This window comes from Oncorhynchus mykiss, chromosome 12 (genome assembly GCF_057628025.1).
Source record: "Oncorhynchus mykiss isolate SJ-2025 chromosome 12, ASM5762802v1, whole genome shotgun sequence".
NCBI lineage: Eukaryota > Metazoa > Chordata > Actinopteri > Salmoniformes > Salmonidae > Oncorhynchus > Oncorhynchus mykiss.
In genome coordinates, this window is record NC_143033.1 from 67024665 (window position 1) to 67041307 (window position 16643).

General features: G+C 42.2%; 1 protein-coding gene across 8 annotated transcripts in view; it reads right to left on the reverse strand.

Moving 5' to 3' along the window:
* The window catches only part of pbx4 (pre-B-cell leukemia transcription factor 4), a 53988-nt gene extending 38405 nt beyond the window's left edge, over positions 1-15583 (reverse strand). For 2 of the 8 annotated variants that reach the window (XM_036938057.2, XM_036938053.2), the window contains exons 1-3: positions 14118-15583; positions 10051-10164; positions 8146-8219 (exon numbers count right to left, since the gene is read on the reverse strand). In XM_036938057.2, the coding sequence (XP_036793952.2) occupies positions 8146-8219; positions 10051-10164; positions 14118-14296 (367 nt within the window). In that variant the 5' untranslated portion in view covers positions 14297-15583. The remainder of the gene's footprint in view (positions 1-8145; positions 8220-10050; positions 10165-14117) is intronic. The other 6 variants (XM_036938058.2, XM_036938055.2, XM_036938059.2 and 3 more) reach the window with 3 other exon arrangements.
* Between the last annotated feature and the right edge of the window lie 1060 nt (positions 15584-16643).

Below are 16643 nucleotides of genomic sequence, written 5' to 3' on the forward strand. Positions count from 1 at the left end.
GTTCTTCAATTCATAAATTTTTCATTATGAAAAATGCCGGAAGTACCCAGTCACGTGGCGCTTGTTTACAAGCACGGCAGGCCCATTAGGCAGGATTAAGTGGCCACCTACAGCACGAGATTGACGAGGGTGGGATTTTCTGAGCTAAAACTGATTAAGACGCACCGCCAACACCACACTTTTTTACATTTTATTTAACCTTTATTTAAACTAGGCAAGTCAGTTAAGAACACATTATTATTTACAATGACAGCCTACCAGGGAACAGTGGGTTAACGGCCTTGTTCAGGGGCAGAACGACAGATTTTTACCTTGTCAGCTCAGGGATTTGATCCAGCAACCTTTTGGTTATTGGCCCAACCACTAGAACACCTGCCGCCACAACTGTGGCCCTAAAACAATGACAATTTCTCTAAACCAGTGACATAACGGCTTTTTAGGTGAGCGTTGATGATACACATGGGCGCAATATATCCTCTTAACTTCTTAAGGTGTAGGGGGCAGCATTTTCACTTTTGGATAAATAGCGTGCCCAATTTCAACTACCAGCTACTCATGCCAAGAATATAAGATATGCATATTATTAGTAGATTATTTATATTATTGGATTGAAAACACTGAAGTTTCTAAAACTGTTTGAATCATGTCTGTGAGTATAACAGAACTTATGTAGCAGGCAAAACCCAGAGGACTAACCGTTCAGAAGTCTTTATTTTTTTGAGGTCTGTCTGTTCAGTGGGTTCTCATTGGGAAACAATATTTCTTAGGAACTGGTTTCAGTTCCTACCGCTTCCACTGGATGTCACCAGTCTTTGGAATTTGGTTGAGGTTATTCATTTAAAAAAACATTTTATCTTTATTACCTTTATTGAACTAGGCAAGTCGGTTAAGAAAAACTTCTTATTTTCAATGACGGCCTAGGAACAGTGGGTTAACTGCCTGTTCAGGGGCAGAACGACAGATTTGTACCTTGTCAGCTCTGGAGTTTGAACTTGCAACCTTCCGGGTTACTAGTACAACGCTCTAACCACTTGGCTACCCTGCCGCCCCATTTGTGCAATGAATAAGTACAGCCATCTAGGAACTGCGCAACGCGCCAAATAAATGGACATTTTGGATATATATGGACGGAATTAATCGAACAGAAGGACCAATTCTGATGTTTATGGGACATATTGGAGTGCCAACAGAAGAAGCTCGTCAAAGGTAAGGCATGTTTTATATTTTATTTCTGCGTTTTGTGTAGCGTCTGCAGGGTTGAAATATGCTACCCTTTTTGTTTACGGTTGTGCTATCATCAGATAATAGCTTCTTATGCTTACGCCGAAAAATCATTTTAAAAATCTGACATGTTGGCTGGATTCACAACGAGTGTAGCTTTAATTTAGTATCTTACATGTGTGATTTAATGAAAGTTAGATTTTTATATCAATTTATTTGAATTTGCCGCGCTGCATTTTCCCTGGCTTTTGGCCAAGAGGGACGCAAGCAAGCGTCCCCTATACCATAAGAAGTTAAGGATCGCACCCATTTTAGCATAAAATGACATACCACAGTCTAACTGCCTGTAGTTCAGGACCTGAAGGAAGGACATGCATATTATTGATAACATTTGAAAGGAAACACTTTGAAGTTTGTGGAAATGTGAAATGAATGTAGGAGAACACATTACATCTGGTAAAAGATAATGCAAACAAAAAAAACATGCGTTTTCAAAAAATACAGTTTTAAAATGAGTTCCATCATCTTTGAAATGCAAGAGAACGGCCATAACGAGAAATATATATACACACACATAGAGGTAGACCGATTAATTAGGGCCGATTTCAAGTTTTCATAACAAATGGAAATCGGTATTTTTGGACACCGATTTGGCCGAATTGTTTATTTATTTTTTAAACAACTTTATTTAACTAGGCAAGTCAGTTAAGAACACATTCTTATTTTCAATCACGGCCTAGGAACGGTGGGTTAATTGCCTTGTTCAGGGGCAGAAAGACAGATTTTTACCTTGTCAGCTCGGGGATTCAATCTTGCAATCTTACGGTTAACTAGTCCAACGCTCTAACCACCTGCCTTACATTGCACTCCACAAGGAGCCTGCCTGTTACGTGAATGCAGTGAGAAGCCAAGGTAAGTTGCTAGCTAGCATTAAACTTATTTTATAAAAAACAATCCTTCACTAGTTAACTACACGTGGTTGATGATATTACTAGTTTATCTAGCGTGTCCTGCGTTGCATATAATCGATGCAGTGCGCATTCGCGAAAAATAACGTGTACCTAACCATAAACATCAACGCCTTTCTTAAAATCAATACACAAGTATATATTTTTAAACCTGCATATTTAGTTAATATTGCCTGCTAACATGAATTTATTTTAACTAGGGAAATTGTGTCACTTCTCTTGCAACAGAGCAGGTTATATGCAGCAGTTTGGGCCGTCTGGCTCGTGGCGAACTGTGTGAAGACTATTTCTTCCTAACAAAGACAGCCAACTTCGCCAAACGGGGGATGATTTAACAAAAGTGCATTTGCAAAAAAAGCACAATCGTTGCACGACTGTACCTAACCATAAACATCAATGCCTTTCTTAAAATCAATACACAGAAGTATATATTTTTACACCTGCATATTTAGCTAAAAGAAATCCAGGTTAGCAGGCAATATTAACAAGGTGAAATTGTGTCACTTCCCTTGCGTTCATTGCACGCAGAGTCAGGTTATATGCAGCAGTTTTGGCCGCCTGGCTCGTTGCAAACTAATTTGCCAGAATTTTACCATTATTATGACATAACATTGAAGGTTGTGCAATGTAACAGGAATATTTAGACTTATGGATGCCACCCGTTAGATAAAATACGTAACGGTTCCGTATTTCACTGAAATAGACGTTTTGTTTTGAAAATTAGTTTCCGGATTCTACCATATTAATGACCAAAGGCTCGTATTTGTGTGTTATGTTATAATTAAGTCTATGATTTGATAGAGCAGTCTGACTGAGCGATGGTAGGCAGCAGCAGGCTCATACGCATTCATTCAAACAGCACTTTTGCCAGCAGCTCTTCGCAATGCTTCAAGCATTGAGCCGTTTATGACTTCAAGCCTATCAACTCACGAGATTAGGCTGGCGTAACCAATGTGAAATGGCTAGCTAGTTAGCGAGGTGCACGCTAATAGCTTTTCAATCGGTGACATCACTCGCTCTGAGACTTGGAGTAGTTGTTCCCCTTGCCCTTGCTCTGGCTTTTGTGGAGTGATGCTTCGAGGGTGGCTGTTGTGGATGTGTTCCTGGGTCGAGCCCAGGTAGGGGCGAGGAGAGAGATGGAAGCTATACCGTTACACTGGCAATACTATAGTGCCTATAAGAACATCCAATACAAATAGTATAGAGAGAAATAGTCCTATAGTAACTACAACCTATAACTACATACCTGGGAATATTGAAGACATGTTAAAATGAACCACCAGCTTACATATGTTCTCATGTTCTGAGCAAGGAACTTCAACGTTAGCTTTTTTTTTTACATGGCACATATTGCACTTTTACTTTCTTCTCCAACACTGTTTTTGAATTATTTATATTATATTACATTATATTGATGCTAAATTGATTTGATTGATGTATTAAATTAAGTTAAAATAAGTGTTCATTCAGTGTTGTAATTGTCATTATTACAAATAAATAAATAAACATTAAAACCGTCCGATTAATCTGTATTTTTTTGGTCCTCCAATAATCGGTATCGGCATTGAAAAATCATAATCGGTTGACACCTATGTGTGTGTATATATAACATACATACATACATACATACATACATACACACACACACACACGGTGAAATACCATTGTGTACAACCACAGCAGCAAGATGTGTGACCTGTTGCCACAAGAAAAGGGCAACCAGTGGAGAACAAACACCATTGTAAATAAAAACCTTTCTTCCTACATTAAATCAGTTTGATTTTCTCTTTCCTACTTCAACTATTTGCACATTGTAACATTTGAAATGTCTATTCTTTTAACTTTTTTTGTGTGTCATGTTGACTGTTCATTTCTGATTGTTAATTTCCCTTGTTTATTGTCTATTTAACTTGCCATGGCAAATGTAAACATATTTACCATGCCAATAAAGCCCTTTGAATTGAATTAGGAGAGGAGAGGAGGATACAGAGAGCAGGAGGAAGGGATGATTTCTATTGACATTCCAGAGACACATCATGGAGCCTGCAGGGGGTCTTGTGGAGATACAGGGAAATGGCAGAGCAGGTAGGCCTATACGCATCTGGTAGGAAGAGGGGCACTAAATACAGAATAGCCAGCAGACTGGAGCAGAGGTGAAGATGATAGACCATAACATTGGCCTACATACAACCACAGGTATTGTAACACTTCAACAAGCCGCTTTGCATGGGATGCAAGTAAACTGAACAAAAACACAAGACGCAACATGTAAAGTGTTGGTCCCATGTTTCATGAGCTGAAATAGAAAAAGATCCCAGACATTTTCCATATGCACAAAAAGCTACATTTCTCTCCAATTTGGGGCACATATTTCTTTACATCCCTGCTAGTGAGCATTTCTCCTTTGCGAAGATAATCCATCCACCTGACAGGTGTGGCATATCAAGAAGCTGATTGAACCGCATGATTACACAGCTGCACCCTGTGCTGGGGACAATAAAAGGCCACCTAAAAACGTGCAACGCCACAGACGTCTCAAGTTGAGGATGTGTGCAAATGTCATGCTGACTGCAGGAATGTCCACCAGAGCTGTTTCCAGATAATTTAATGCTTTCTACCAAATGCCACCTCCAACGTTGTTTTAGAGAATTTGGCATTACGTCCAACTGGCCTCAACTGCAGACCACGTGTTTGCACAACCGAATAATTTCTGTCAAAAATCGTCTCAGGGAAGCTCATTTGCGTGTGCGTCGTCTCCACCAGGGTCTTGACCTGACTGCGTCGTAACCGACTTCAGTGTGCAAATGCTCACCTTCGTAGGGCCACTGGCACGCTAGAGAAGTGTCCTCTTCAGGGATGAATCCCGGTTGCAACTGTACCAGGCAGGTGGCAGACAGTGTGATTGGCATCGTGTGAGTGAGCGGTTGGCCGATGTCAACATTGTGAACACAGTGCCCCATGGTGGCGGTGGGGTTATGGTATAGACAGGCATAAGACAACACATAAGATAACAATAGCATTTTATGGATGGCAATTTGAATGCACAGAGATACCATGACGAGATCCTGAAGCCCATTGTAGTGCCATTCATCTGCCACCATTACCTCATGTTTCAGCATGATAATGCACAGCCCCAAGTCGCAAAGATCTCTACACAATTCCTGGAAGCTGAAAATGTCCCAGTTCTTCCATTGCCTTCATACTCACCAGGCATGTCATCCATTGAGCATGTATGGGATGCTCTGGATCAATGTGTACGACAGCGTGTTCCAGGTCCCGCAAATATCCAGCAATTAGTGCAGTCATTGAAGAGGAGTGGGACAACATTCCACAGGCCACAATCAACAGCCTGATCAACTCTATGCGAGTAGATGTGCAGAGCTGCATGAGGTAAATGGTGGTCACACCAGATACTGACTGGTTTTCTGATCCATGCCACTTCCAGGTTTTTTAAAAAGGCATCTGTGACCAAACAATGCATATCTGCATTCCCAGGCATGGGAAATCCATAGATTTGAGCCTAATGAATTTATTTAATTCAACTGTTTTCCTTATATGAACGCAGTAAAATTGCATTTATATATTTTGTTCAGTGTATTTAATGTAATAACCACAGGAAAGCTGAAGGTGACATCCAAACCAACCTGATATAACCTATAACTCCCACCGCCTCCATTCCATCCCCACATTTTCAGGCCTCTCTCCACTAGAAGGCTTAATGTGAAATATCGAAGTGAATGGCATTAGGGTAAATAAGGCCACAAGTTGCCTGGGCAACAAGTTGCCTGGGCAACAGGCTATCCCCCACCCATTCAAGCCTACCCTTTAGTCTGGTCCTATCAGGAGAGAGCAATAATGCACTACTGAAAGGTTACCACAACAGGCGGCAGTGCAGCAGCACTTTCAAACTGTACTGCAAAAGGAGAGGGAAGAGAGGAGGGAGCAGAGGAGGATGGGGACGTAATCTAAGGCAGAGAAAGGAGAGAATCCATGAAAAAGAGAGGTAAGAGTGGAGAGAAAGGAGGGCAGGTAGCTGTAAAGCCCAGCCCATCTCCTCCCACGCTAGTCACCACAACCATCAATCTGCCATCCATCCATCCACTCCTGAGCTGGCCTCCTCCTTTGAACAATGCCAGAGAGAGCTGCCCGCTAGCTAGCTGACTGGAATAGCTAATAAGATAGGAACGGATAACTTTTCAATGAGAGCCATGGCTGGTCTGGAAAAGCTACACTACATGACCAATAGTATGTGGACATCTGCTCGGTGAACATCTCATTCCAAAATCCTGGGCATTAATATGGAGTTGGTCCCCCGTTTGCTGCTATAACAGCCTGCACTCTTCTGGGATGGCTTTCCACTAGATGTTGGAACATTGCTGCGGGGACTTGCATCCATTCAGCCACAAGAGCATTAGTGAGGTCGGGCACTGCTGTTGGGCGATTAGGCCTGGCTCGCAGTCAGCGTTCCAATTCATCCCAAAGGTTTTCGATGGGGTTGAGGTCAGGGCTCTGTGCAGGCCAGTCAAGTTCTTCCACACCGATCAACAAACCATTTCTATATGGATCTCACTTTGTGCACAGGGGCATTGTCATGCTGAAACAGGAAAGGGCCTTCCCCAAACGGTTGCCACAAAGTTGGAAGCACAGAATCGTCTAGAATGTCATTGTATGCTGTAGCGTTAAGATTTCCCTTCCCTGAAAATAAGGGGACTAGCCGAAGCATGAACAAAAATACACAAAACATAGCCCCAGACCATTATTCCTCCTCCAAACTTTACAGTTGGCAAAATGCATTGGGGCAGGTAGCGTTCTTCTGGCATCCCCCGAACCCAGATTTCTCTGTCGGACTGACAGATTCTGAAGCGTGATTCATCCCTCCAGAGAACATGTTTCCACTACTCCAGAGTCCAATGGCGGTGAGCTTTACACCACTCTAGTCAACGCTTGGCATTGCGCACAGTGATCTTGGGTTTCCATGGCCGAGCAGCCGCGCACACAAGCCTATGAGCTCCTGACGAACAGTTCTTGTGCTGACATTGCTTCCAGAGGAAGTTTGGATCTCGCTAATAAATGTTGCAACCGAAGACAAATTATTTTCACACACTACGCGCTTCAGAACTCGGCGGTCCCCGTTCTGTGAGCTTGTGTGGCTTACCACTTCATGGCTGAGCAGTTGTTGTTCCAAGACATTTCCACTTCCCAATAAAAGCACTCACAGTTAACCGGGGCAGAAAGTTTACGAACTGACTTGTTGGAAAAGTGCCATCCTATGACGGTGCCACATTGAAAGTCACTAAGCTCTTCAGTAAGGCAAATCTACTGCCAATGTTTGTCTAGGGAGATTGCATGGCTGTGTGCTCAATTTTATACACCCGTCAGCAACGGGCGTGCCTCGTAGCCGAATCCACTCATTTGAAGGGGTGTCCACATTCACTAATATATATATATATATATATATAAATAAAAGTATGGTCACAGATCCTTTCCCTGACTGAAATTGCTCCCAGACAAGTGTACTCCACATTGATGAAATTAGCGCGATCGCTTCCAGCAGGTTAAGATCACCTCAGCATAACAAAAACCACCATCTAATTTCCTTTCGAACCTCAGCTACCAAATCAACCAATGAGATCAATACACAGTGTTATCTGAGGTATAAATAGGTAATGAACCAGGTGCCAAGGGAACCATTAACGAACCAATGGAGGCACCCATAGGGCCTATGTCTGAAACAAACAACCTGGAAATACAGGTCATGCTTACACCAATCCAATGCTTTGAAACGTGTGGGGTGGGGGGGCTAAGATACCATTTTATTGTCTGTTTTCACAGAAATGTGTGTTTGCGTTATAAAACAATTCCTATTGAGTGCACATTTCAGTAGAAATGGTAGCGAACTGGGATTCAGGCAGACTGGGATGAGAGTTGAGAACAAAAAAGGGAAGTGGAGACTCACCCGTCTTCTCTTTGATCTCACACAGAACGCTGAAGAGGGCGGGCTTCATTCTGTGACAGTTCAGGGCGTGTTTCCTACCGGCGAGAAAGGAGAGAGCGAGGGGGAGAAGAAAGAGAGAGCGGGTTTGAGGTAAGATAAGGAGATGCAGGTACATCTTCTAGTCATTTCATAGCATGTGCCGCTCCAAGGAAAAAGAGAGCTATCGATGAGGTTCGTCCCATCCAGCGTTGATCTAGTAGAGCAAGGTTCTGTATTAGCGGATTTCTAAAAGCTAATATAAACAAAATACCAAAAAAAAGAAAACATAGTTGTATTATCACAGGAATTAAACAAAGAAATGATCTACATCTGGGTTACAAGCTCTGATACTAATGAATGACAAAGATATAGGTCTAGAATACATCCACAGTTTCACATTGATTTTAATAGCTCGGTCCCCCGTAGCACAGTAAAGTTCCCTCCCAAGCCATGTTACTTTTGTACCCGCACAGCAATTTTTTGTTGAAAGCATACTCTGCTGAACACCCACTCAGTGACACTTGACTTTTAATTATATTATAAACTCTCAATTAGAATATTCAATTAAAACAAACTAATGGGCCATGCACCATCAGTGCTTAGTGCTCGCTCACATGCGCACAAACTGTACAGCAGTGGTAGTCAGGGCCTTATTACTGACGGGCACGCAGGGCATGCGCCCAGGGGCCCCGACTTCCAGCCCCCCCACACACACACACAAAATATTAATATTTCCAGAGGCAGCCCCCCCCCCCCCAAAAAAAAAACTTTGTTAGGGACTCAAACTGCTCAGATAGCATATGAATGTGTCTTAAGCCACGCCAAAATGTGTAGAATAGTAGGACACTTGCTTTTAAACTGCAAAACTTCTCTCTCAACCTCATGGCAAAATGTGTGGAATAGCAGTATTACCACTGGTAGTCATTGCAAAGCTTGCGATCTGCATGCTGCTCTCAGGAACTTAAATGGCGGCTTGTGAAAATTCATTTCTTAGCAAGGGGTTCTTGCCCAGGGGCTCATAATATTTAAGAGGCCTTGACATTAAAGTCTGAAAATCCCTGTACACACACACATAGAAACATGACTCACATATTCATCATTGCTCTGATCTGTGCAGCTTCAGTGAAGAGCTTAATATTGAGCCCTTCCGGAGTGTCATGTCCCTAGAGCTGTGGTCCTCATCTGAAGGGAACCTTTAAGGATTTTTTTTATTTTTATCATCTATGCCTATTTATAAACCACAAAACATCTCATTTTCAAACGTATGAAATACATTGGGAGATCATGTGCTGAAATACACGACAGCTAAAACGTACATTCATGGATTTGATGGATAACAAAAATAAATAAATCACCAAATAATACAGGTTAAAAATAATACTACCCAAAAGGAGAGATGGACAAAGTGTTCAACTGATAAACTTTTGAAACGGACCCGACACAGGCATCGGAGGGAGAATGAAAACAACCAAGACAAATGAATATGAGTAGGCAACGCCTAACCTCAACTCCACTCGTGTCCATGTAGGAGGCCTAACCTAGGCTATATCATATTGGGAAATGCGTGAGTATTTTTTTTGCCGTTTAAGAAGTGTATATTGATGCGTCTGCCAATAACGAGAGGATCGCTCGTTACGTTACTCCTTCGAGCGAGCGCATAATTGTGTCCACCTGGGTCTTAATTCTATGTAGCCTTTATTTACACATGTTTGTCTCACTGAGCTTACATATTTGAAAAATCACTGCTGGATGAGTGGGAGAGGGGCTATGGAGGGAGGTGGGAGTCGGGGGGGGGGGGGGGGTATGAGCAGGAGCAGGTGTGGTGCTAGTGCTTTCATGAGGCATGCGGTCGGTCCTGTGGGTCCGGTAGACTTGTACACTACTGACCTGTGCTGGAAGTTGAGCGGCAGGCCACCCCCTGCCGTGCCCCCCCCAGCTTCCCCTCCCTCTGCGGGGTCATCTGATCCGCCCCAGTGCGCCGGCGACTCCTCTGGCCAGCATCTGGACATGGGGTAACAGGGAGGAGAGGGTGAGGGGCGGGCAGGACAGGTAGTGCACTAGTTGTCGTCGTCGTCGTCTCATCTGTTATCTCTGCTACCACCCAGATAGGAAAACATTAGCCGTTCTATCACACTAGGTCAGACCAGGTACGCAGTTCCCTAGCACCACTGTTGTCCATCTTATCGGTTCTCTCATGCCACCCGGCCCAGAAAGTAACACCCCACACTCCAGGTCAGTATAAGGGCTATGTATGCATGCAAGGGGCCCCACAGGTGACATGCAAGGCCTAGGTAGGCTACATTTGATGGCGTATGTGTGTGTGTGTACAGAGATATGCCAATCAAAGCGGCAGTCACCTCATTTGGCCCTCTTGTTTCGAGTGATAGGAGAGAATTTAGTCAAAATCAAAAGCAAACATTTTTATCAGAATTGAATAGGCCTTTATCAGACCATACAAATCATGGACTGGAAAAATCCATGATGGGCTATATCATGTCCAAGTCGAAAATCAGCCGTCCATCGACTTCTTTCTCCATCTTGCTGCTGTATGGAAATAAGTAATTGACTGTCATCCCTGGCAAGTTTCCAAATGTATAAGGTGTGTATATGTATTTTGTTAAACTTTCGAATAAAAATAAATCAATCTAGCTTACCTCTGCTGAGAGAAACAACTAGTGTGTAATTTCACTGATCTAGAGCATCTCAAGTCTTCAGACCTGCATATACAACTAATTAGGGTTATGTGTAGGGTTGAGTATCGTGACAACCCTACACATAATAGGATTTAGCTGCTGCCTAAGAGTTTGACTCCATCCTCAGATGAGAAGGCCGAACACATGAAAACAACAGGAAGTACTAAAGGAGCAGGAGAACTGCTTGGCAAGTCACAAATACAAAAAAAATGTAAAAAGAACTGCTCAATTCGGAACATCTCTCAGACACTATAGTACAACAGCCATCTAGAAACACACACACAACCACATCGCACACACCATAGAAAAAGAGGCCTTTAACATTGTAAACACACTAACATTATTTTGTGCATACATTTTTTCTTGAGCACGTATTTCAGGTCGTTAATTACGTCTTCAAAGTTATACCCTTAACAGTAAAGGCAATATCCTTGAGTTCATCAGAATCATCATAAGCTGCGTGTAGCGTCCATCCCCCCCCCCTCCCCCCTCAATTCTCATTAATAGAAACTAGATTTTCGGACAGCTGCACTCCCGTACACATTATAGGAGAATTGATTGCACCCCGTGCAAAATGAAAAGGATGCACACCATCAGGACGGGAGGGAGTGAATTAATTAAGAGAACCAGGTGGTCAAATGTGGGGTGGAAAATCACTAGCTAATGACACTTCACACACACTGGCCACAGCCTCGTATTGGGACAGCCGCGTCTTTTGTTCACAATTCTGCCGCCCCCCCCCCCCCCCCCCCAGCTGACCTACGGCTCCTCGGAGCCACATGGCATATGAATATGGGTAATTTGCTTATTGTCATGCACACACACACACACACACACACCAAGTCATGATATGCAAACATTTACTCTGCATACATTAACAATTGAAGTGAGAGACCTAAAATATTAATGACTGCTCTGTCAAAACACAAGTGACTGATTAACTTGTCCTATACCTACACCATGCTATTATATTTCCATAACCATGTTGATGTGTCATATCAGATATGGCATTGCAAATCATTTTTACAAGCCCACACAAGTGAAGTCCCTCCAACATTTTAACTAACGACCATTTGAATTTGAAAAGCTCATCACCGACAGCGACGGCTCAATTAAAGGAGGCCTGATTAGCATAGATAATGACAATGTAGGAGATTAATCAAGTGTATTTATATGTGTCCAAACTGGCACCCTATTCCCTATATATATATATATATATAGTGCACTATGTAAAAAGTAGTGCACTATAGAGGGAATACGGTGCCATTTGGGACGCACACATAATGGTACTTGCTATTTGGGATCTTTGGGATGTCTTCCCCCCCCATGGAAGTAGAAATGTACAATGGCTAAGGTAAGAGTTTAGGTTAGGTAAGGGTTATGGGATCTCGGGTAGCACAAACACGCAATTTATCTAGCAATGGATTGATTGAGCTTGCATGCGTTCACAGTGACGTAGACTTCCCCCCCACTAAATTAATGCTCATGTGTATGAACGAGGAAAACAGTGACATTTCAAAATGTTCATCCACTTTGTATTAAAAAGATGGTGGTCTGACATACTATCATCACTTCAAGATAGGTTTAGTAATAGGGGACAGACAGTACAATGTAGGGTTAGTATTTAAACAAGTTGAAATGTGTTTTTACAAGTGCATACTGCAAATGTATTACATGCACTAGTGTCGCATGGTATGGGCATTTGATAACAGACAAAAGCTTACTGGGTAAAACTTCAGTTTTCATGTAGTTGTGCCCACTGTTCAAGAGATCGAGGTGAACCGACGAGGCATCATAGATCTGCATGTTATATTTTACATAACCCAGGTAATATTGTTTGCCCTGTTTTTCAGAAAACAACCTAGGAACTAATCAGATGGGCTATTTGCATAAGTGTACATCAAAATATGAACTCAGACACAGATGTCACTATGTCTGAAAACCACAATGCAATGAGAGATGTTCTAATCTTGAGCTGTAAAACACAGGGCTATGGCTAGCCCAATAATAGACTAAAGGAGCCTAACATTAGTCCTTATAGTCCAAAGACCTTACATATTCTGTTTAGAGTCGAATTGGCTCTGCCAGCCAACACAGCCAAATACTCCATCTAAACGTGAATAGATTCTCAATAGCGGTATAGTTCTAGAAACATAAAGCCCTCTTTAATATCAAAATAATTTCACAAATGCAAAACATACACTTACTTTAACTGGTTTTAACACAGTTGCAGCAGACAGTATGTTAAAGTAACAACAATTTTGTGCGGCGTCAGTTTTCCATTTACACAGGTGTTTCGAGACGCCGAAAGCCAATTGGCACAGGTTACAGACTGTCTTCTGTAAAACAAGCGCTTTAAGATGGAAATATGGCCATGTGGGAACCCTAAAGCCCTATAAAAAAGGTGTGCAGTAATTTAACTTTTTATTTTAATGAATTTTTATTATTTCTCCCTGATATGAAAGATACGTTTATTATGTTTCCAAACTTGTACCACAAACAATGCATGTTAACATTTAGCATAAATGGTGGGGCTCTTAACACAACTACCCTGGCCAGAAGATACTATTGTCACTAGGCATTAACGGTGGTTTGCGTCTATGAACGGGCTAAGCCAGGGGTGTCAAACTCATTTTGCCACACGGCCGCATTCGGTTTTCAATGAAGTCCACCCGGAGAGCTGCACTGAAAATGTGTTAATTTCCTTTCCTTCCAAATTTGCAAAAAAAAAATCATATTTTGGGGGAATTTGATGCTCCCTGACTGTTTAGCTTTCATTTTTTTTGCGAGCTGGACACAGTCAAGAAACTCTATGAATGTAGGTCCATTATCATTTCTACACAGTTAAGATTTTGTTTTAGTAATTTTAAAGTATTTTGACTTCGTTTTCCTCCACACAAAAATATAAATGACTTTACTTAAACCACCCGCAAGATTGGTCCCCTCGCGGTCCGAATCCGGCCCCTGGGCCGTATGTTTGGCACCTCTGGGCTAGGCTATAGCGTAGAGCAATATTCTGTGCGTCTGTGTGGGGAGCCTGCTTCTTCTTTTCGTGTAACGTTTGCCCACCATTATATTATTTGTCAGATAATGAAATCTTCTGTTGTTGACAAAACCACAAGTGACTGAATAAAGCAGCGTGCATCACATCAAAAATATCCATAATTGTACTGTACCAGGCAACAAGCGAGCAACAGAACACAAGACAGCATTAACAAAAACATATCTTGTCTCATCTTCACAGCACGTTTTTTTTTTTACCTGGCCTGCGCCTCGTCCAGGCTTTCGTCTGTGATGGCCATGATCTGTTGTAGAATATCCCCAATGTCTTGTTGCGGTTGACCGAGCTGTTTTCTAACAGAGTCTGGGTCGCCAACGTCGCCTTGTGATAACCCGCCGAGTCCGGCGAGACCTGCCAGCATTCGCGTCTGATCATCCATAGCTACTTTCAAAGAAACCTAGGTCCTTTCCTCACAATCGAATTCACACAATTAGCCAGATAGCTAGCTAACAATGAAACCCCCAGCGCAAATCATACGCCACTGGCTGATAGTAATTAATTACAGCCAGCTAGTTAACCTAAAAAATACAATTCCAAAGCAGTTCCACATTCATAAACGGTTTGTGCTGCTCGCCGATGTCAATAACCACGGTAAGCTAGCGAATAAATGCTGCTAGCGAATAAATGCTGCTAACTAAGCAACTGGCAAGCTAGCTGTGTAGCCCTAAGAAACATACAGAGGGAAAAAAGCAACGGACACATCCACTAACTATGGAGCTGGCAGACAGCGCCTCACGCTAAAACAAGAAGAAAAGCGTTCTGTCCGGCGAATAAAATATGCATTCAAAATAATGCAAAATAAATAAAGACCAAACAAAATGTCCGAACACCTTTCTAGCTAGAGTCATACGTTAATAAATCACACTTGCGGTGGTTCAAAGGGGCTTATCAAAACAAGAGTATTGTTTTCGCAGACTGGAAAAGGCAGCGCCAGGACCAGTGTGCATCGTTCACAGAACACCAGGTCGCGCTAGCTAGTGTAGCTAATTACCAAATTAGCTCGCTAAGTAGCCAGTTAGCTAGATACTTCAAGTGCGTAAAACAAACTCGTATGGCATCGGTAAAGAAAATAACTAAATTACTATAATTTGATAACACTAGCTATGCAAATAACAGGTAAAGTGTGGGTTAATTTTAGATAACTATGCTGGCGCAAGTAAATAACGCTAACTGAATTAAAAAAGTGGCAAAAAATGTTAACGAGGACCACAATGCTAAAAGCTCAGAACATAACTAGCTAGCTTGATGTGTGATAAAATAGAATCGCAACTGATTGAATTATTCCAAACAAAATTTAGCAAGTGGGCAATGCTAGTTTAAAAGGCAACGACGCTGACATGCTAAATAGTTAGCTAACAACAAAATGATCACCAGTATATTTTTACGGGTCCTCAGCTGGGACAGTCATTCTCCTCCCACGTAAAAAAAAAAAAAAAAAATCACGTTTGAGGAAAAAAATGTTTGCTGAAAGTTATAATGGCATTCTTTTCCACCGGGCAGCCACGGAAAGTTGAATTCCGTAACACTCTTGGCTGCAGTGGTGTGTGTTTTCTCAGATCTTTTTCCCCGATAAAGGTTAGCGCTTTCCTTTGCTGTTTTCTCCCTGCTGCTCATGAAGTCACAGCCAACTCTGTGACCATACAATATCGCGCATTCAATTCACGATGCTACTGCGTCAGATTGTATTTGATTAGATATTTACTTTCCATGTGATTTTTTTATAGACATTTTCCTGTTTCATATAAACTAATCCAGGGCCATATGAAAAACTTCAGTCGGTTAATTTTAGACTTTTGTATTGAACCAGTTTCGCTCCCTTCTCTGACATGCAGATGACCCTAATCAGTGTTTGCCCACTGAGCTAAGGCTGGCATTCAGGTCACAGGCATGGTTATTTTTTATGCGAAAAGACTTCACGGAAGCACTTCTGCTACAATAGTATACTGTCGAGAGGTCTTGACCTCGGTGGCACACTAAGTTTTCAGGGGGCAGATCAAGGGGTTGAGTTTGATTAAGGGGGTACTTATTGGACTTGGCTAAGTGTCTGTCTGACACAATTGTAATTAGTGGTGTATGTTTTCTTTACTGTCAAGATCCCCCTCAACCCTGAACTGTCAGTCGATTGAATTACCACCACGCTCCACCCATTGATCAAATCAATGACTGACTCATACAGTAACTGGGACCAATATTGAAGTATCTTATAATTAGTCTACTAAAAATGTGTCAAATTGGAACAAATCACACCAACAAACAGGCCACTAATAAACAGGACGTGTTCAGAAACATCCCATGAAACATCCTCTTATGTCTTTTAGTGTGAGAAATATATACAGAACAGATTGAATACAAAAAAAAAAATCTGCAAACGTGGACGATTTTGCTGCACTTTATCGCTCAGATGAGAGAGCAGCTCCGCTAGATGAGTTGGGAGACTGAATAGACATGGAGAGAAGGCTGACTGCTGTGCTGGAATAATAGGTGTGCACACCACGAAGGGGAGTGCACGGAACAAAACTGGCCGTGGATTCTGCTGACGCTCGATGCATCCCTCTTCCACAGTCAATGCCTAATCAATCTGAAGTTAGAGAAGGGAGAGGGAGTAGATTTCATAAAGACCTGATCTAACAGGGAGAGAAACATTTGTATAGCGCCGACAGGCATTTACACATCAAAAGTAGGACCAGGCATATTACGGGTCACAAAAAAACATTCACGTTCAACCC